The sequence below is a fragment of the Symphalangus syndactylus genome, chromosome X, assembly GCF_028878055.3.
Source record: "Symphalangus syndactylus isolate Jambi chromosome X, NHGRI_mSymSyn1-v2.1_pri, whole genome shotgun sequence".
NCBI lineage: Eukaryota > Metazoa > Chordata > Mammalia > Primates > Hylobatidae > Symphalangus > Symphalangus syndactylus.
Window position 1 is genome coordinate 122,152,957 of NC_072447.2, and position 22,435 is coordinate 122,175,391.

The window sequence follows — 22,435 nt, forward strand, 5'->3', positions numbered from 1 at the left end:
AGGAGAAAAACTCTAATTTAACAAAAGTTTTTCTGCAGCAACGGAGCTAGGATTTAATATGGATTCACCAAGAGATGAAACTAAAGATGTAAATGGAGTACAGATCATGTGGACTCATCTTAAGAGTTGGTTTTCATCTTTCAGGCATCAGGTAGTCATGGAAGGATTTTAAGCAGGGAAGTAACACAATTATATTTGTATTAAGAGGGAATTGGTAAGGACAGGGGAAAATCTCTTTAAAAGTTGTGTTGAAGAAGGATTGGTGACAAAGTCAAAGGCAGTAAAAAGACTAGTTGCAGTAAGCTAGATAAGAAATGAGGGCCTGAAGTAAGGCAGTGCCAGTGGATATATGAAGGATCAAAGGCAGATGAGACATGTTGAAAAAGGATTTACAGGATTTGATCATCAGTCCACTGACAGTATGGTGGAGTGTGGTGGTTGATGTGAAATACAGGGGAAAGACTACATTCGCAGTAAAAGTTAATGAGTCCTGTTGAATTTGAGTGCCTATGGGACATTAGGATATATGGATCTTTGCTCTGGAGAGGGATCAGATTGGAGAGCCAGACTTGGAGTCATTCTCCATTCATCCATACCATATTTATTGAGGACCTTCTCTGTGTCAAGTGCTGTACTAGGTCCTATAGATACAATGGAGATACAAAATAAATATACTCTTTGCCCTCATGAAGTGTTCAGTCTTAGTGGGGATAGGGGAGACAGAAAATAAATAATAAAAGAATTAGTAATTATGAGCCGGGCGCAGTGGCTCATGCCTATAATCCCAGCACTTTGGGAGGCTGAGGTGGGCAGATCACCTGAGGTCAGGAGTTTGACACCAGCCTGACCAACATGGCGAAACCCCATCTCTACTAAAAATACAAAAATTAGCCGGGCGTGGTGGTGGTTGCCTGTAATCCCAGCTACTCAGGAGGCGGAGGTTGCAGTGAGCCAAGATCGCACCATTGCACTTCAGCCTGGGTGACAGGGCAAGATTTCGTCTCAAAAAAAAAAAAAAAAAAAAAAAAAAGCATAATTATTATATGTTCTAGGAAGGAAACAAACAGGGTGCTGAGACAGTAAATGATTTGTGGGAGATAATCTTATCTTAGACAGGTTTGTCACTTTTAAAATGAGACCTGAATCTGTAATCCCAGCACTTTGGGAGGCTGAGGCGGGCGGATCACGAAGTCAGGAGTTCAAGACCAGCCTGGCCAACATAGTGAAACCCTGTCTCTAGTAAAAAAAAAAAAAAAAAAAAAAAAAAAAAAAAAAAAAAAAAAAAAAAAAAAATTAGCTGGGCATGGTGGCATGTGCCTGTAGTCCTAGCTACACGAGAGGCTGAGGCAGGAGAATCACTTGAACCCAGGAGGTGGAGGTTGCAGTGAGCCGAGATCGCACCATTGCACTCCAGCTTGGGCAACAGAGCGAGACTTCGTTAAGAAAAAAAAAAAAAGACCTGAATTATTGAAAAGGGGCCAGCTGTAAAAAGAGCTTAAAGAAGAACTGTCTAGGGAGAAGGACATACATGTGCCAAGGCTCTGAGTTGGGAAACAATTTAGAATATTCTGAGAACTAAAAGGCTGGTATTTTTGAAGCATAGCGAACTAGCGGGAGCATCAACATACAAGTGGTAGTTGAAGCCATGGGAGTGGTTTGATTTTCCCTGGAGAGTACATTGAAGAAGAAGAAAAACAACCACCACCAAAAAATCAAGAGCAGAACACTGGAGAGAAACAACGTAGAAGGGAGGTTCAAAGACGAATCTGTAAGGGAGATGAGAGGGAGCAGTCACAGAGGTGGGAAGAAAGGTAAGAAAGAAGAATATCATGGAAGCCGAAGAAGGAAAGAGTTCCAACATTGTCATGACGTATACAGAGTAGTCAAATAAGATAAAGGGGAAAAGAGGTCTGTTGGCAATTAGGTCATTGATGATTTTAGCCATTGCCCACTCAGAGAAGTGAGTGATGTGAGTAGAAGACTTAGTGTAGTGATGAGCTACACTATAGCTATGATCTCCCTTAAATGTTTATTTTCATACCAGAGTATCTGCTTCATCCAGAGTTAGTTTAATCTGGTGAAATTATTAGCGAGATTTCCCAATTGCCAATCAGAAAACATTTATTAAGCATTCATTATCTGCATAGAATTACACTTGGTATTAAGGTGAAATAAAGGGTAGATTCCTATATGTAGGTCTAAATTCAAGGTTCCTAAGAAATAATTTTTAAAAGATGGCCCTCTAGCTTCACTCTCTGAGAAACATCTGTTGTGTACCCTGAAGCAGCTTATTATTTGCTTGCCTAGACCTAAAAGCATGGGAAATTGTAACAAGTCTGTGTTACCTGTATATTGTGTCTTCCACAAAGCAGACTGAATACATTCTTAAAGGAACAGGCCACTTGTCTCTTTTGATAATTAGTCACTTTCTTACTCCTTTTCTATGCTAAAATGTATCTTAACTATCAGTGTTTATGTGAAGAGGATATGTGTGTGTGTGTGTATCTGCCATATCCCATTTGTTAAAAGATGAACTTCACTTGTTGAGTAGATTTTAGCTATAATTTTCTCAGCACATTGATGTTCACAATAAAGGAACTGTTGAAATATAAAGCAAAAGAGTAAGTAATGAAAATTGACCTTCCCATTTTTAAGCCCCCATTTGAGACCCATCATTCATCATTTCAGGCATTCTTTCAAAACATACTGAGAACCTGCTTACTGTATTATGGTGGTGCAAAAGTAATTGCCACTATATCACTATATAGTGGCAAAAACCGCAATTACTTTTACATATATTATTATATATAATAATATGTTGCAGACTCTCTTGAGCTTTTCTCAGATCTATAGCATTTATATTCAGTACTTTTACATCTTTGTAATAACTTGTATACTGACTTAAGTTCTATTATTATCACATGCTGGTGTTTATGTTAACTAGTTCAGGCTCTCTGGAGAGCAGAGCCTGCGTTATGTTGATTTTGTTGTTTTTCTTTTTTTGAGACGGAGTCCCGCTCTGTCGCCCAGGCTGGAGTACAGTGGCGCAATCTCGGCTCACTGCAAGCTCCGCCTCCCGGGTTCACGCCATTCTCCTGCCTCAGCCTCTCCAAGCAGCTGGGACTACAGGCGCCCGCCACCACGCCCGGCTAATTTTTTGTATTTTTAGTAGAGACGGGGTTTCACCGTGGTCTCGATCTCCTGACCTCGTGATCCGCCCGCCTCGGCCTCCCAAAGTCCTGGGATTACAAGCGTGAGCCACCGCACCCGGCCCGTTATGTTGATTTTGTATCCTCAAAGCCCCCAGCATAGTTTTAGGTGGGGATATAGAGGGCACTTGATATTCTATTGATTTTATGATTGGATTTTAAATACTTATTTCTGTTTTCCCTGTTCTTTAGTTTCCTTCAGCATTTTTCAAAGGAAGAGTAAACATGTGTGCTGCATTTTGCTATGAGGTTTTAAAGTGCTGCACATCAAAGATTAGCTCAACCAGGAATGAAGCATCTGCACTTTTGTATCTTTTGATGAGAAACAACTTTGAGTATACCAAAAGGAAAACCTTTTTGAGGACACATCTACAGGTCAGTGAAAATAAAAGCACCTCTTCATCTTTCTTCTCTTCAATCTTTAACCTCTAGATCAAGATCCAGAGCCACCCAACCCAGTCCAATACAATGTGGCCATCTAGCACTTGATGTGTGGCTAGTCTAAATTTAGATGTTCTGAAAGTGTAAAATATACTATGGATTTTGAAGACTTAAGTATGAAAAAAATAGAATATCTCAATTGTTTTATATTGCTTATATGTTGAAATGATATGTTGCCTGTATTAGGTTAAGTATATTAAAATAAGTATCTTTTTAGTATGGCTACTAGGTAATTGATAATTACGTATGTGGCATGTGTCGTATTTCTACGGAATAGAGCTGCTCCTGAGCAGAGAAGAGCATAGGCTTTATTTCAGATTTTTTTTTTTTTTTTTTTCGAGACAGAGTCTCGCTCTGTTGCCCAGGCTGGAGTGCAGTGGCATGATCTCGGCTCACTGCAACCTCCACCTCCCGGGCTCAAGTGATTCTCCTGCCTCAGCCTCCCGAGTAGGATTACAGGCGTGTACCACTATGCCCAGCTAATTTTTGTATTTTTAGTAGAGACGGGGTTTCACCATGTTGGCCAGGCTGGTCTCAAACTCCTGACCTCAGGTGATCCACCCACCTTAACCTCCCAAAGTGCTGCGATTACAAGCATGAGCCACCGTGCCCAGTCTCTAGTTCAAATTTGAGGACTGCCACATACTATGTGACCTGGAGCAAGTTACTTCCTTAGCCTCTCAGTGCCTCAGTTTCTGCAAATGCGGTGGGGTAAATATTGTTACCTAGCTCATAGGATTTTTATGAGGATTAAATGAGATGATTAAATAACAAGCTTGTTAGATTTTACAGAACAGATAACACAGTTTATGTTTTTCATGCTCCAGTATGCCCACTTATTTTAAAAATGAGAGATGTCTCAAGGTTTAGTGGAAAGCATTGACTTTGGAATCAGGCCTACCCGCACTTAAATCATAGCTTAAATCCTTACATGCCCTGTGACCCTAAGCAAGTCACTCAATTTGGCTGAACCTGTTCCCTTATTTGTAAAATGAGACTGAGTATTTCACTTTGCAGCATTACCCTGAGGATTAAAATAAGGTGTGTATAGTGCCTATAGTGCCTGACACAATGTGTAGCATAAGACAGATACTTCCTACATGATAGTTATTATTCAACATCTCCATACTTTTGGGTTTATTGGATGAAATAGCTCTGAACTAAACCGCAATTGGGACTGCTTGACTCAGTAGCTTTCATTGTAATATGGGAAATCCTTGGTGCTATTTATATCTTTACTGTCATGGTCTGTCCCATTAGAGTTGTTTACTGGAGATAAGATTATTAATGGGGAAACAACCATAAGCAGCTTGTTGAAAAATGTCATCAATAATGTGAAAATCTAATAGGAATACTGTGTATGCTTCCTGTAAAAGTCTGCTATATAATTACTTTTGCATGTTAGAGTCAGCCATCATTACACATTAGGTCCTTTACTATTTGCTTTTATATGAGATGGCACTTGGAAACTCACCTTCCCCCAGAACATTGTTGTAATTTGTGTGCCAGTATACCTGAAATTCCCCCATTGGTATTGATTCTTCTGGGTCAAAGCATCAGTTTTCTTTAAGTCTTTTATTCAAATATAGTCAAATTAATAAATGTGAAGACTTAGAACACTGTCTGGCACATAATAAGTGCTCAGTAAAGGATTAACTAGTACTCTAATGGTTATGATCTCTTTCATCCTCTGCAAAGTAGGGATTTTTATCATAGCCATTTTACAAATGAGAAACTTGAGGCACAGAAAGGTTAAATAGCTTTTCCAAAGCCACACAGTGAATTATTGATAAAGTCAAGATTTGTATCTAAGGCATTCAACTCTAGAGCCCATACCCATGGCTATTACTGTATCTTGCTTCCTAGGACCAGTGGTAAAGCATCCAGCCATTAACATCTTAGCATGAATTGTTTTGGCATTCACCCAAGGGAGACTGAGAGGTTTAAAAGTCCCGTCAAAGGCAGTGGTTCATGCCTGCAATCCTAGCACTTTGGGTGGCATAAGTGGGTGGATCACTTGAGCCCAGGAGCTCGAGACCAGCCTAGGCAACATGGCAAAATCCTGTCCCTACAAAAATACAAAAAATTAGTTAGGTGTGGTGGCACACATCTGTAGTCCCAGCTACTTGGGAGGCTGAGGTGGGAGGATCACCTGAGCCTGGGAGGTTGAGGCTGCAGTGAACCAGGAGCCAAGATCATACCACTGCATTCCAGCCTGGGCAATAGAGTGAGACCCCGTCTCAAAAAATAAAAAGTACCATCAAAGTCCATTCCATAAACTTTTGTTAAACTAGGTAAGCCCTGGTCAAAAACAAAGTTGCTGAGGCACTGGACTTGGAAGTCCAGCCAACTAAAATAGACTAGTGAAAAGGAATGAAAAATCATCAAAGAAAAACATGATTTATTCTCACCTTTGCCACAGCTACAACCTAGAAAGCATACCATTGTATCAGTTCGCTGTTATGAAAATAGTTTTAGATCTGGCTCTCCTATGAGTTTTGAAAAATTGTTTACGTCTAACCAAGAAAGATCCTTTAAAATTTGAAATGGGGCCTTTCAAGTTACTATTTCAGCAGAAGAATGTAAACCCCTCATATATGAAGAAAATACATTATGATGGTACAGTGTAGAATCTTTAAAAGAAGCATTTCATGTGAGTGCTTATGTACTTATAAAATGATGAGCATAGGCAGCATTTGTTTAAAAGTTATTTGGAAAATAATGTTTACTTCTTCCCACAGATAATAATTGCTGTAAGCCAGCTGATAGCTGATGTAGCACTAAGCGGAGGATCAAGATTTCAGGAGTCTTTATTCATTATCAATAATTTTGCAAATAGTGACAGACCTATGAAGGTATGTTCTCATTTCAAATAATAAATTAGAACCACCTTTGCTATCAGGGAAGTTTAAACTCTTAAACTGTCATTGGCTTCACAACTTTTGATAGTATAGAATGTACGGAATGTGAGTTTTATGAGTTAAGGGCTTTGTCTTATACATCACTATATCTCTAGTACCTAGAACACTGCCTGGTACATAGCAGATATTCAATATCAGTTTAGTGGATGGATGAATGAATATACTATGTATTCATAGTTGTTATGGCAAGTCGAATCTGAATTTTTTTTTTCTGAGCTTCATTTCCAAACTTGCTCAGAAAATATATAGATCCTTTATTTCTTAACAATTGTCACCACTTTTAATATTGGTTAAATAAGCACTGAATTTGAAATTTCACAAAATTTCACTTAGAATGGCTAACAGTTTCCCGATCCATTGCCAATGGATGAGGAATGGCACAGAAGGGATTCATTATTTGATGGTTTTGTGAGTTTTGAAAATTATCTGTTAACACCAAGACTGTCACTCTTAAGCACCATTTTGCTGAGGCCAAACCCAAGACTCTGACCACTGTTCCACTTTCTTTCCTACATGCTTAAAACTTATAGCACTGTAAAAATTCATCTGTTGCTTTGTTGCATAGAGTGCAGGTTCTGATCTTCAGTGACACATGTATACAAGGAAAGAAGAATCCTTTGCCAATAGGACTTTTCCTCCCAGAGGAATGAATCATCCCCATTCTTGGGAAAGGTCATCTTCCAGCACAGCTTGACAACATTGTGTAAAATCTGAAAAAGATTAAACGCTCATAGTCACAGCATATTTGATGTTTGCATGTGTAGAATCTATGTACCAAAAAATATTCCCATAGGAATGTTGCTTGTACTGAAAAATAACAGTGTGTAGTGCCAGCCACTCTCAGGCTGGGAAAGTTTGCTTTCCAGCCAGTTCTACTAGTTCCTCAGGGCATCAGTATATGCTCCAGCTAATCTTGTGAGCATAGAAACAAGTTACACCACTTATGCCTATACTCTAAGGAATTGTTTTTACCAGTTGTTACCATCCCTAGTACTATGTTACATAGGTAGATTGGTAAGTTTTTCTAGGTAAATGGGGCTTGTATACTCTCTCCTTGATAAGAAATCTTTTTCTTTTCCGTAACTCATTTATGAAATGACTTAGTTTTATTCTGTTATGGCAGTCATTACCAACAAACCCTATTATGAAAAGATACGCCTTTTCCCTGGTAAATGGGATCTCTATTAATGTATAGAAAGGAACTTTATGTATATAATTATTATTTTTAAAGGGATTCAAAGCCAGGTAGGTATTTTTTATTTCTATTGTATTTGTTTATTTATTTAGAGATGGAGTTTCACTCTTGTTGCCCAGGCTGGAGTGCAATGGCCCAATCTCGGCTCACTGCAACCTCCACCTCCTGGGTTCAAGTGATTTTCCTGCCTCAGCCTCCCGAGTAGCTGGGATTACAGGCGCCTGCCACCACGCCTGGGTAATTTTTTATATTTTTAATAGAAATGGGATTTCACCATGTTGGCCAGGCTGGTCTCGAACTCCTGACCTCAGGTGGTCCACTTGCCTCGGCCTCCCAAAGTGCTGGGATTACAGGCATGAGCCACTGCTCCTGGCCAAGAAGGCAGTGTTTCAAACCATTTCCCCCACATATTGTGTTCATATTGGCAAGCTCCCTATCCCCTGTACCTGTCTCTTCCTCATCATCTCTGAATCATATAGATAATTGTGATTACTCCTGTGGGGGTTAAGAGGATGCAATAGGACTTCCTTAGCAGTGGCTAGGGTGAAGAGGAAACTCTGGTATTCTTGGCACCAAAAACAAACTTGGAAAGCTTAATGATCTCTCTAAACTTTCTGGAATGTTCTGTGATTCATGACCTCCCATTTGTGTAAATAGAAATTTCTGCAGTACGGTTTTCACCTTAGTGTACGTGGTAGGTAGTGGATGGAGTAGGTATGCTCATCAGAATGGAAGAGTGGCCAAGAGCACCACTAGGGCCAGACTGCCTGGGTGAAAATCCTGTCTCTAACATTTACCAATTTTGAGACTTTGGTCAAGCATTTAAATACTTTTTTATAATAGTACTTAACTCATAGGGTTGTCTTAAAAATTAAAACATGTAAAGAACCCAGACCAGTGCTTGGCACATAGTAAGCTATTAGTTTTTAGTTACTGTTACAAGAAAACGGCAAACAAAGATCACTCCCATGGCTGTGGAATTCACAATGGAGGATCTGAGATACAAAGCCAGGTAGTCTGGCTCCAGAGCTAATGCTTTTATGTCCTGTGAATGTACTGCCGCCAAGGTTAGAGCCTTTGAAGCCTGGGCTAGTTACATATTTTAAAAATAATTTATTTAAAATTATTTCAGTGTACTATATGCAATACCAAGAACTGTAACAGGAAGTGAAAATCATATTATGTCCTCAGCATTGGATGACAAGCCTTAGAGCACATCGATATTGTTGTTAAACATGTCTTTTTTGTTTGTTTTGAAATTAGGCAACTGCCTTTCCCACAGAAGTCAAAGACTTGACCAAGAGAATCCGCACTGTTCTTATGGCCACTGCCCAAATGAAGGAGCATGAGAAAGACCCTGAAATGCTAATTGATCTCCAGTATAGCTTAGCCAAGTCCTATGCAAGCACCCCAGAGCTCAGGAAAACCTGGCTTGATAGCATGGCCAAGATTCATGTAAAAAATGGAGATTTTTCAGAGGTGACTACTTAAAAGTTTTGTTCTAAACAGCCTTTCAAAACACCATGAGCATGTTCTGACAGTTCTTTCTCTGTCATCCTTTTTCAGGCTGCGATGTGTTATGTCCATGTAGCAGCTCTAGTTGCAGAGTTTCTTCATCGAAAAAGTAAGATATTTCTGTTTTTAGAGATGGGGGGATTTTCATTTAGCATAATAGTTTTTTATCTTTATAGTTTAGCTATGAATATGATATAATTGAACGCTGAAAAATATGTTCACCCTTGGCCTCATTCAGTGTTAAAAATAAGCTGTTATAAAAGAAGACTGGATTGTTTGTTGTCCCTTCTGCTTTCATTAGAGATTGCATGAAAAGTTAAATAGTGCAGGGTGGCCAGGTGCAGTGGCTCATGCCTGTAATCCCAGTTCTTTGGGAGGCCAAGGCTGGAGGATTGCTTGAGGCCAGGAGTTTGAGACCAGCCTGGGCAACAGAGTGAGATCCTGTACCTATTTTAAAATAAAATATAAAATATAAAAAAAATAGTACAGGGCCAGGCCTGATGCCCAGTGTTTATTTTCCAAGACTGTCCTTCCCTGGAAGACTGCCACAAATTAAAAGGCTCACGTTGGGATAACACAGATTATTTGTTTCCCCGTCGTGTGTCTTAACATCACCAACTGCCCATAGACTATGTCTCTCCAGCCACTTTAGTGCAGTGATACCTGGGTACTAAAAGGGAGTCATACTCTTGAAGGGCTTCAGGTCCAGCAGCCCTGGATTCCTTAATTTAAGATTCCTAATTCAGGAAATCTACTTGCAAGTGTCCCTTTCCATAAACAGTATTGTTGGCTACTGCTCAACAGTATTGTTGAACAGACTGCATCTGCTCAAATAGTAACCCAGTTGAGTTAGGTTTAAACATTGATTGGCAATGGAGCTGGCAACCAAGAAATCTCTATCTCAGTGTCCAAGCTACTTCCTTTAAGGCAGTGGAATGAGTAACAATACGGCAAAATGAAACCAACTTATTAAAGGAGTCATATCACTCTGGCTCCAGCTGTAGGAACACAACCATATTTTGTTTTATTTTTTAATTCCAGAATTCCTACAGTTAACTATATATCTGTCATTTCACACTGAGGCTCAGTGTTTGATTGCCTCTTATAACACCCATGTGGAGAATCTTTTTCTAAAAAGATTCTTGGCCAGGTGTGGTGACTCAGACCTGTAATGTCAACACTTTGGGAGGCATGGGTAGGTGGATCACTTGAGCCCAGGAATTTGAAACCAGCCTTGGCAGGAATGGTGAAACCCCATCTCTACAAAAAATACAAAAATTAGCTGGGCATGTTGCCACATGCCTGTGGTTCCAGCTACGAAAGGGGATGAGGTAGGATCATAGCTTGAGCCCAGGACACTGCACTCCAACCTGGGTGACAGGACAAGACCCTGTCTCAAAAAATAATAAATAAATAAATAAATAAATAAAATTAAAAAAAAAAAAAGATTCTTCTTAAGTAAAATGTAGATTCGTTTTACTTATATTTTAAATTAACACTTTCTGTCTGACTCTGGAATTCTTTTGAACAATCTATGTGTTTGATATACTTTAGTTTTCTCCTTTTGGTATACATATGTGAGTTTTAAACAGAGAAAGAGATTAATTACCAAAATGAGGCCCCATTTGAGGGTTTTTTTTAAATCACTGGTATGCATATGAAATCACAGTATAAGTAAATATTGAAATTACACACGTGAAATTCCAAATAAACTGACAGATATGAGAATCTTAAACGGAGTACTGTGATTTCAAGTATGTCTTCAGAGAAATAGGTTAATATTATCTCGTCTTTTTAATTAGAAATCTGGCCAGGCATGGTGGCTCACGCCTATAATCCCAGCACTTTGGGAGGCCGAGGTGGGTGGATCACCTGAGGTCAGGAGTTCGAGACCACCCTGGACAACATGGTGAAACCCCGGACGTTGTGGCACACACGTGTAATCCCAACTACTCGGAAGGCTGAGGCAGGAGCGCTTGAACCCAGGAGGCAGAGGTTGCAGTGAGCCAAGATCACGCCACTGCACTCCAGCCTGGGTGATGAGAACAAAACTCCATCTAAATAATAACAATAGTAGTAGAAATCTGAAGATTTTTATGTCCACTAAGTCTAAAACTGTACTTTTTAGATTTTGAAAATAGTTAATTATATTAAAACTATTTCCTGGAATGTTTTTGTTTTTTTCACAAGTGCAGAGACATTAAAGCTAAGCAAAAATCAAGAATTATTTATCTTTATTATCAGTCCTTAAGCTTTAGAAATATAATTTCTTGCTATGGTTTTTCTGGATATTAGCATGAGGCAGCTAGCATAAACACCAAACTGATACGTTTCAGGAAGTGGAAATAATATTTTCAACTAGCCATTTATATATTTCATAATACCCTCAAGGTTTTTTAGAATTTATTCTTCATAGAAATCAAAGCAGTCTTCACTAATGAGGAGAAAATGTTGTTTTGAATGTTTAAAAAAAGATGTTTAGGAGAATTTACATATTTATTTATAGGTGTCATCTATTTTTAAAGTTCTTTTAATTAAATTTTATTTTATTTTAAGTTCTGGGATACATGTGCAGGATGTGCATGTGCAGGTTTGTTACATGGGTAAACATGTGCCATGGTGGTTTGCTGATGCCATCTATTTTTAAACCTGGAAAATTCTATTTGCCTAAATTAGAAAACCTTATTCTAAAATAGTGGTAGTAGTAAAAGTCCTCAGGGTTTTCCCCACTTAGCTTCAGTGATCCAAAACACCTTTTTTTTTCTTAATTAGCTGATTCAACTATACTAGCTATACCAAGGTCGACTACCAATTTAAAACACAAGTTAAAAACGTAAACTGAGTATTATTCTAAGTGAACTAACTCAGGAATGGAAACCAAATATTGTATGTTCTTGCTTATATGTGGGAGCTAAGCTATGAGGATGCAAAGGCATAAGAATGATATAATGGACTTTGGGGACTGGGGGTGGTGGCCAGGGAGGAATTAAAGACTACACATTGGGTACTGCTCGGGTGACAGGTACACCAAAATCTCAGAAATTACTGCTAAAAGACTTATCCATGTAACAAAAAATCACCTGTTCCCCCAAAACTATTTTTTAAAAAAACCTGTAATCTGTTAACCTCCCATCCATTCTGAGAAAGCATTAGTGAGCTTTTTGAAGTCTAGATAAGACCTGGCAATTGACACAGTAAATAAAAATACATTTAAGTGCAGAACTGAAAAAAAATCATTGAATTTACACTGAAGACCAACGTATTTGACTAAGATAATTGGGCACCTTTAGAACTCTGTTTTCTATCATTAAGTGCCCTTTGATAATGAAGCCAAGAGGGAAGGAGCATTAGAATATATTTTAAATCCCTGATACATATCCATTGCCAAAAATGTTTTGTTTTCTCTAATTCCTAACCAGTTTCTCTTGAAGTACATTATAAAACATTTTTAAATCAAGATGGAATAAAATACTACTCATCAGTTGACACATTGGAAGCAGATGTTCTACTGTGTAGTGTTTTTAAGGAAAAAAAAATACTTTGTCCTATTGGATCATTGCCTAAGCAGGGAAGGGCTTAGGGGCCCTTGCCCCTCAAAGGTGACTACACAGCACCCACAAGGGACCATTTCCAGATCCTTTTCTTCACTGTGTCAGGCACTGAACTGACAGGAAAAGGGAAAGGAGGTATGCAGTACTCCCTGCCCCCACCCTCACCCTACCCTCAAACTTCTTTCAGGCAGCCTGAGCTCTTGCTTGTTCTACCAGAGAGACTTAAGGATCACTATTCTCTTCCCTTTACTGAAGGCATCTCAAAGTGATAATACTGAGTGTCAGCTATTCTCCTCCCTCCCAAAAAATATAAAATAAAAAATGTCAGAATTTGCTTATTTTTATTTTGTTTGAGAACCTCAAAATTTCTAGATCACATTCTCCCTTTTTTCTTTTCCTGAGAGAGGGTACAACTGTTTTCCCCAGGGAAGATAAGAGTCAAGTCTCTGCATTCTTTCACCACCAAACAGCATCCTAGGTTCAGCAAAGCTTCAGGCCTACAAGGATTCACCCATCAACCCAGAAAAAGGAATTTCCTTTCCCATAGAATCTGTTTTTTTTCATTCCTTACAGGGTAATGTTGCTCTCTTTCCCAAGACATGGTATCCAGGATCTGATAGCTTAAGTTTCATGAAGCTTTTTATTCCCTCATTCTTTCCTAGTCATAGCTTTTTCCCTTCTTATCCTCCCCTCAGGACTCTTAGTTCTTATCCTTCTTCTGACTAGCCATCCTTTTTAATCAAGGGTTGCACTGCTATCCCATCTTCCACACCCCTTTCCACTTTTTTTCACGGGATAACTTGGATTCAGGGTTATGGTCTCTATCTGAACAGTTTCCATCTTGCTTTCCCTAGGACAGCAGTCAGGAATACAGAAGTTACAGCTAGAAACGGCAAGGTCAAGAGTCCTGGTCAAATACCAGAGAAACTGATAGCAGACTCTCCAGGACCACCTTCTACAGGGCTGCATAAGTGTACATGAGATCCCTCAAACAGATGCCTCCTTCTGTTGGGATATGTACACTGGCCAATTCTAGACTCAGCAACTTGTTTCATCTGAAAACCTTTCTAGAACTAAAAGGAATCAGGATTTTCTCCAAGCATTTTAAAGAATCTAACAAAGGGTCCTGATATAATTGGATATTGATGGGTGTTAATAACTTTAGCAAAAAGGGGGAGGAATATAGTCATCTCTGGGTAGAGATACATTATCAGGCAGATGCATTAAGATAACACACTTAGCAAGAATATTGGACTCTGAAGCTGAAAATTCACAATAGTAGTCTTTGCACTAGATAACTCAGACACAACTTTCAAAAGTGGATGTTTATGTCTTTGTTCCTGAGATAAAACATAATTTTCCCTACTTCTACTTAAGATACACCAGAAGACTCTAGCAAGATGCTTTTAGCCTCATCTCATCTCTGGCATAGGAGTGTGCCTTTCTTCATCCTCCCTTAAATCCCAGCATTCCAGAAAAGCCCTACATTTGGAAATTACTTAAAGTAATAATCTCTTTTGAACAGATGGGAATTTTTTTTTCTCCCAGTCATGGACCTAGCTGCCTGAGGCCTTCAGGGATTGACTATCTTCTTCAATAAAGGCTATGTTCTTTGTCTCTTCACTCAAGTCTTGAGCCCTCTTCTTTACGGCCTAGCTCTTGACTTGATAGTGGTGATCAAGTGGGATGGTTTCTTCTACATTTCAAAAAGTTCTCCTAATGCACTACTGCACAAAGACTATCGCATAGACCAGCTGCTAGTCTGAGAACTGTTTATCGCATGTTTACAACAAGATAAGGAGTATTGTCCTGAATGTAAATGAACCATGTCAGTAAACACTCTGTTTGTTCAACTGACTTGTTCCTTTTAATAGAAAGACTTTGTTGAAGAAGGAAATGAGGAATTGATTTACATTCTGGTGAAGGTTCCTTATCTTTTTATGGTCCAGTACTTTGAATAGAACTCTCTAGAGGTCTTGTAACAGACCATTTTAGGCATGCTTATCTTCAGAAATGAAGCAGGCTATGTTTTATCTTCAGCACCTTTTATTTATTATTATTATTATTTTTTTGAGATGGCGTCTCACTGTGTCACCCAGGCTGGAGTGCAGTAGTGATCTCGGCTCACTGCAAGCTCCACCTCCCGGGTTCACGCCATTCTCCTGCCTCAGCCTCCTGAGTAGCTGGGACTACAGGCGCCCGCCACCACGCCCAGCTAATTTTTTGTATTTTTTTTTTTTTTTAGTAGAGATGGGGTTTCACCCTGTTAGCCAGGATGGTCTCAATCTCCTGACCTCATGATCTGCCTGCCTTGGCGTCCCAAAGTGCTGGGATTACAGGCGTGAGCCACTGCACCTGGCCCAGTGCCTTTTATTAACTACTTTATTTGAACAAAAATGGACCTACAGCTTGGTGGGTCAAAGTAAATATCACTTTCATTCCTGGGGCTCCTTCTTCCTTAATTAAAACTCACTGACTACTCCCATGTATTTCTCCCTTCTTGAAAAAGTATTTCAAAGTCAGGTGTAGTGGCTCATGCCTGTAATCTCAGCACTTTGGGAATCTGAGACGGGTAGGATCACTTGAGCTCAGGAGTTTGAGACCATCCTGGGTAACATGGCGAGACCTGGTCTCTATAAAATATATAAAAGTTCGCCAGCTGTGGTGGCTTGCACCAGTAGTCCCAGCTACTTGGGAGGCTGAGGCAGAAGGATGGCTTGAGTCCAGGAAGTCAAGGCTGCAGTGAGCTATGATCACGCTACTGCACTGCAGCCTAGGCGATGGGGTAACACTCTGTCTCCAAAAAAAAAAAAAAAAAAAAAAAAAAGTATTTCAAAATAATCCTATCTTCCCCTAGCAGACTTTCATCTTTCTCTCAAAGAAGTGTGGTTCCTACCCATGTTCTGTCAAGCATCTTACCCAGAAGATACATGTCTAGTGATTAGGTTTCATTTAGACAAGAAGAGTTGGAAAAATCCAAGCCCTGATATATCACCTCTTTTCCACCAGAATTCTGAGAAATCTTTTCAACATGAGGTCTAATTTTTTTTTAAACCTTCCTTCTTCCTTCCCCAACCTCTAACAGGAAGATTACCAGATACTTAGTTGTAAGTAAAGGTCATTATTTGTAAGTATCACTGTTAGGTTGTAGAACAGTAGATTGCAACAGCCATTTTTTTTTTTTTTGTGACTAGCTCCTATCGGAAGGAAACTTTTTCATTGAAACTTTTTCAATGGTTATGTTATAAAGAGGCAGAATTTTCCTTGAACTCTAAAATTACAGCCCACTTAGATAAAGGTAAAGGCAGACACAGTAGGAATGTTTACACATGTTCCCCTGTCTAGAATCTATAGGGGAACCATGTGGCCTTTATACCTCGACTCTTGCTTGACAGTAACAATTTGGCCCAGAAGCCTACAGCAGGTGTTCTCAGCTTGAGTTCACTTCCTACTTCCCCGGAGTCCAGCTGGCAGCAATTATTTTATTCTACCTTGCGAAGGCTAGTTTATTTATTGGTAGGCTTATTTGCTAATAATAATTCATTGAGTACTTATTTACTAGGCTCCATTCTAAACACTTTACATTTCATTTAATTCTCATAGCATAGTTATTTATTATTCCTGTTTTACAGATAGTAAAACTTTTTATAGTCCCAGGGAGATAAACATTAGCACAAAATCACACAGTTAATGATAAAGCTGAGTCTATATAACTCCAAAAGTGATGGTTCTTCTGGTGCCCCGTCCTGTTTTCTCTAGGGTGCTTCATCCCTGCCATCTGTTTTATTTCCTGACTCTCTTTTTTTTTTTTTTTTTGAGACAGAGTCTCGCTCTGTCGCCTGGGCTGGAGTGCAGTGGCGCAATCTTGGCTCACTGCAAGCTCCGCCTCCCGGGTTCACGCCATTCTCCTGCCTCAGCCTCCGAGTAGCTGGGACTACAGGCGCCCGCCACCGCGCCCGGCTAATTTTTTGTATTTTTTAGTAGAGACGGGGTTTCACCGTGGTCTCGATCTCCTGACCTCGTGATCCGCCCGCCTCGGCCTCCCAAAGTGCTGGGATTACAAGCGTGAGCCACCGCGCCCGGCCCTTCCTGACTCTCTTAAAAGTCCTAGGCCAGACCTTCTCCAACATCTCACTTCCTCTCCCAAATCTCAGTGAAATTAGGCACTAGACATGGTTAGCAAAGATCATTTAGTGGTTACCTGAAAAGTGCCTGCCCTCTTGTTTAGATGATAGAACACAAATGTATACAGGATCAAAGTTTAAATAAAAATGTTTAGATTGCACTACGTGAGCATCTATCCTAGCCATTGAAGATGATACATAGTCAAAGAATAAAAGTTATTCATAACTAACTTAAGCTCACTTTGTAGGGGGAGAAACTAATAAAATATGTAGTAGATGGAAACAAATTTTAAAATATTTGTAAGTGAAAATTGTACTTAAGACTTTGATTCTTACAAAAATATGTGTTTATTTTAAATAGCCCATCTCTGTAAGGCTCACTGTTATTTACTAAATGCTTTCTCATAAATTTACTCCACTGTTTTTTTTATTCACACAGAATTATTTCCTAATGGATGTTCAGCCTTCAAGAAAATTACTCCCAATATAGATGAAGAAGGAGCAATGAAAGAAGATGCTGGGATGATGGATGTCCATTATAGTGAAGTAAGGATTCCAGGGCCTGCATTGCCAGTTACATAAATTTCACTTCTTAAAATTCATATGTATTAAACAATTATTACAGCTAACTTAATTTTGAAGGTAACTAAGGGTTAATGAACTTTAAGTATTAAAACTGTCCAAGGCAAAGATGTTCCTGTTTAGAGGGCCCTGTCTCTTTTTTTTGAATGTATTTACTATGTCATACTTTTAATTTTTTTTATTATTATTATTACTATACTTTAGGTTTTAGGATACATGTGCACAATGTGCAGGTTTGTTACATATGTATCCATGTGCCATGTTGGTGTGCTGCACCCATTAACTCGTCATTTAGCATTAGGTATATCTCCCAATGCTGTCCCTCCCCCCTCCCCCCACCCCACAACATTCCCCGGAGTGTGATGTTCCCCTTCCTGTGTCCATGTGTTCTCATTGTTCAATTCCCACCTGTGAGTGAGAACATGCGGTGTTTGGTTTTTTCTCCTTGCGATAGTTTGCTGAGAATGATGTTTTCCAGTTTCATCCATGTCCCTACAAAGGACATGAACTCATCATTTTTTATGGCTGCATACTATTCCATGGTGTATATGTGCCACATTCTCTTAATCTAGTCTATCGTTGTTGGACATTTGGGTTGGTTCCAACTCTTTGCTATTGTGAATAGTGCTGCAATAAACATACGTGTGCATGTGTCTTTATAGCAGCATGATTTATAGTCCTTTGGGTATATACCCAGTAATGGGGATGGCTGGGTCAAATGGTATTTCTAGTTCTAGATCCCTGAGGAATCGCCACACTGACTTCCACAATGGTTGAACTAGTTTACAGTCCCACCAACAGTGTAAAAGTGTTCCTATTTCTCCACATCCTCTCCAGCACCTGTTGTTTCCTGACTTTTTAATGATGGCCATTCTAACTGGTGTGAGATGGTATCTCACTGTGGTTTTGATTTGCATTTCTCTGATGGCCAGTGATGATGAGCATTTTTTCATGTGTTTTTTGGCTGCATAAATGTCTTCTTTTAAGAAGTGTCTGTTCATGTCCTTTGCCCACTTTTTGATGGGGTTGTTTGTTTTTTTCTTGTAAATTTGTTTGAGTTCATTGTAGATTCTGGATATTAGCCCTTTGTCAGATGAGTAAGTTGCGAAAATTTTCTCCCATTTTGTAGGTTGCCTGTTCACTCTGATGGCAGTTTCTTTTGCTGTGCAGAAGCTCTTTAGTTTAATTAGATCCCATTTGTCTATTTTGGCTTTTGTTGTCATTGCTTTTGATGTTTTAGACATGAAGTCCTTGCCCACGCCTATGTCCTGAATGGTATTGCCTAGGTTTTCTTCTAGGGTTTTTATGGTTTTAGGTCTAACATTTAAGCCTTTAATCCATCTTGAATTAATTTTTGTATAAGGTGTAAGGAAGGGATCCAGTTTCAGCTTTCTACATATGGCTAGCCAGTTTTCCCAGCACCATTTATTAAATAGGGACTCCTTTCCCCATTTCTTGTTTTTGTCAGGTTTGTCAAAGATCTGATAGTTGTAGATATGTGGCATTATTTCTGAGGGCTCTGTTCTGTTCCATTGATCTATGTCTCTGTTTTGGTACCAGTACCATGCTGTTTTGGTTACTGTAGCCTTGTAGTATAGTTTGAAGTCAGCTAGCGTGATGCCTCCAGCTTTGTTCTTTTGGCTTAGGATTGACTTGGCGATGCGGGCTCTTTTTTGGTTCCATATGAACTTTAAAGTAGTTTTTTCCAATTCTGTGAGGAAAGTCATTGGTAGCTTGATGGGGATGGCATTGAATCTATAAATTACCTTGGGCAGTATGGCCATTTTCATGATATTGATTCTTCCAACCCATGAGCATGGAATGTTCTTCTATTTGTTTGTATCCTCTTTTATTTCATTGAGCAGTGGTTTGTAGTTCTCCTTGAAGAGGTCCTTCACGTCCCTTGTAAGTTGGATTCCTAGGTATTTTATTCTCTTTGAAGCAGTTGTGAATGGGAGTTCACTCATGATTTGGCTCTCTGTTTGTCTGTTATTGGTATATAAGAATGCTTGTGATTTTTGTACATTGATTTTGTATCCTGAGACTTTGCTGAAGTTGCTTATCAGCTTGAAGAGATTTTGGGCTGAGACAATGGGGTTTTCTAGATATACAATCATGTCATCTGCAAACAGGGACAGTTTGACTTCCTCTTTTCCTAATTGAATACCCTTTATTTCCTTCTCCTGCCTGATTGCCCTGGCCAGAACTTCCAACACTATGTTGAATAGGAGTGGTGAGAGAGGGCATCCCTGTCTTGTGCCAGTTTTCAAAGGGAATGCTTCCAGTTTTTGCCCATTCAGTATGATATTGGCTGTGGGTTTGTCATAGATAGCTCTTATTATTTTGAGATACGTCCCATCAATACCTAATTTATTGAGAGTTTTTAGCATGAAGGGTTGTTGAATTTTGTCAAAGGCCTTTTATGCATCTATTGAGATAATCATGTGGTTTTTGTCTTTGGTTCTGTTTATATACTGGATTACGTTTATTGATTTGTGTATGTTGAACCAGCCTTGCATCCCAGGGATGAAGCCCACTTGATCATGGTGGATAAACTTTTTGATGTGCTGCTGGATTCAGTTTGCCAGTATTTTATTGAGGATACATGTACATGAAATGGAAAAAAGACTTTTGAATAATATTTAAATAATACAGACAATATGTGCCATGCAAAGTCAAAGGTGAAAGATGCCTTAGAGCTCAGGTAAAATAGAGGAGGTATGATCAGAGAGGTATTGGAAGAATGAGGACACCCTGAAGGCATTCTAAGAGACGGGAGAAGAGCAGGGACCACGACTAAGAGGTTGGAAAGTGTAAGACATGTTTGAGGCACAGTGAGTGGATCCTTTTGGCTATAGCAGTAGGTTCCCATAGAGAATAGTATTAGTTGAGGCCAGATTTTGAGAAACTTTCAATATTTGGGCTTTATTCAGTAGAATATTGAATTGGTATCAAAGTCTTTTTTTTTTTTTTTTTTTAACGGAGTCTCGCTATGTTGCCAGGCTGCAGTGCAGTGGTGCAATCTTGGTTCACTGCAACCTCTGCCTCCTGGGTTCAAGTGATTCTCCTGCCTCAGCTTCCTGAGTACCAGGGACTACAGGTGTGCGCCACCATGCCCAGCTAATTTTTGTATTTTTAGTAGAGATGGGGTTTCACCATGTTGGCCAGGATGGTCTTGATCTCTTGACCTCATGATCCACCTGACTAGGCCTCCCAAAGTGCTGGGATTACAGGTGTGAGCCGCCGCACCTGGCCTCAAAGATTTTTGGCAGGATAATGACTACATGAAAGCAAAGAAGAGGGAAGGCTAATTTGGTGATGATGTGGGAGTTGTATTAAAGATACAGGGATAGGAGCTAGAGGCAGGGGCTAGGGAGAAGGCTGCCCTAATTATCCAGATACGAGTAGTTAAGGCTTAAACCAGGGTAGTGAAAGATTCAGGAAACAGTGTGAGGAAGAGATGATGATTTGCTGGCTGTGGGAGGGGAAGGGTCAAAGGTGGCTCTAAGATTTCAGGTTTGGAGGTTAAGGAGAAATGATAGATGGATGGTTTTGCAGGAAAAGTGATGAATTTCATTTTATAGGTAAGTTGATTTTGATGTGAAAGCTTATCAAAATGGAAATAACCATCAAGCCATTAGAAATATTGAACTGAGGCCGTGCACAGTGTCTCCCGACTGTAATCCCAGTACTTTGGGAGGCCAAGGCAGGTGGATCACCTGAGGTCAGGAGTTCGAGACCAGCCTGGCCAACATGGCTCTACTAAAAATACAAAAATTAGCCAGGTGTGGTGGTACCTGCCTATAATCCCAGCTGCTCGGGAGGCTGAGGCAGGAGAATCACTTGAATTTGAGAGGTGGAGGTTGCAGTGAGCCAAGATTGTGCTACTGTATTCCAGCCTGGGTGACAAAGTGAGACTGTGTCTCAAAAAAGAAAAAAAAAATATGGAACTGAATCTAAGGAGAGAGATTAGGGTTAGAAATACACATCTGGAAGTCATATCCTTATGAGGACCAAAGCAGACTGAATGTTAGACATAATACGGCAAGTGAAGACCAAAGAATCAAGGACTGAACCATGGGGGAAAAGTTCACAAAGAGTGTGAACATAGAAAACGGAAGAAACACAGAAGAGATTGAAGTTATAGTCCCATAAAATTACATTTCTTAAAAAAATTGTATTAAACAATGAGATTAAAATTACAGTGAGGAGCCCAGATGGCCGAATAGGAACAGCTCCGGTCTACAGCTCCCAGCCTGAGCGACACAGAAGACAGGTGATTTCTGCATTTCTGCATTTCTGTTTGAGGTACCGGTTTCATCTCACTAGGGAGTGCCAAACAGTGGGTGCAGGACAGTCGGTGAAGCGCACGGTGCGCAAGCCAAAGCAGGGCGAGGCATTGCCTCACTCGGGAAGCGCAAGGGGCCAGGGAGTTCCCTTTCCTAGTCAAAGAAAGGGGTAACAGACGGCACCTGGAAAATCGGGTCAGTCCCACCCTAATACTGCGCCTTTCCAACGGGCCTGGAAAACGGCACACCAGGAGATTGTGTCCCGCACCTGGCTCTGAGGGTCCTATGCCCACAGAGTCTCACTGATTGCTAGCACAGCAGGCTGAGATCAAACTGCAAGGCAGCAGCGAGGCTGGGGGAGGGGCGCCCGCCATTGCCCAGGCTTGCTTAGGTAAACAAAGCAGCCAGGAAGCTCGAAATGGGTGGAGCCCACCACAGCTCAAGGAGGCCTGCCTGCCTCTGTAGGCTCCACCTCTGGGGGCAGGGCACAGACAAACAAAAACTCAGCAGGAACCTCTGCAGACTTAAATGTCCCTATCTGACTGACAGCTTTGAAAAGAGTAGTGGTTCTTCCAGCACGCAGCTGGAGATCTGAGAACGGACAGACT

The 22,435-nt window shown here is 40.0% G+C and overlaps 1 protein-coding gene across 3 annotated transcripts in view; it reads left to right on the forward strand.

The window, feature by feature from the left end:
• Positions 1-22,435, forward strand: part of DOCK11 (dedicator of cytokinesis 11) — a 203,180-nt gene that overhangs the window by 153,771 nt on the left and 26,974 nt on the right. For all 3 annotated transcript variants that reach the window (XM_055267319.2, XM_055267320.2, XM_063634851.1), the window contains 5 exons: positions 3,402-3,584; positions 6,392-6,505; positions 9,030-9,245; positions 9,333-9,390; positions 17,396-17,502. In XM_055267319.2, the coding sequence (XP_055123294.1) occupies positions 3,402-3,584; positions 6,392-6,505; positions 9,030-9,245; positions 9,333-9,390; positions 17,396-17,502 (678 nt within the window). The remainder of the gene's footprint in view (positions 1-3,401; positions 3,585-6,391; positions 6,506-9,029; positions 9,246-9,332; positions 9,391-17,395; positions 17,503-22,435) is intronic.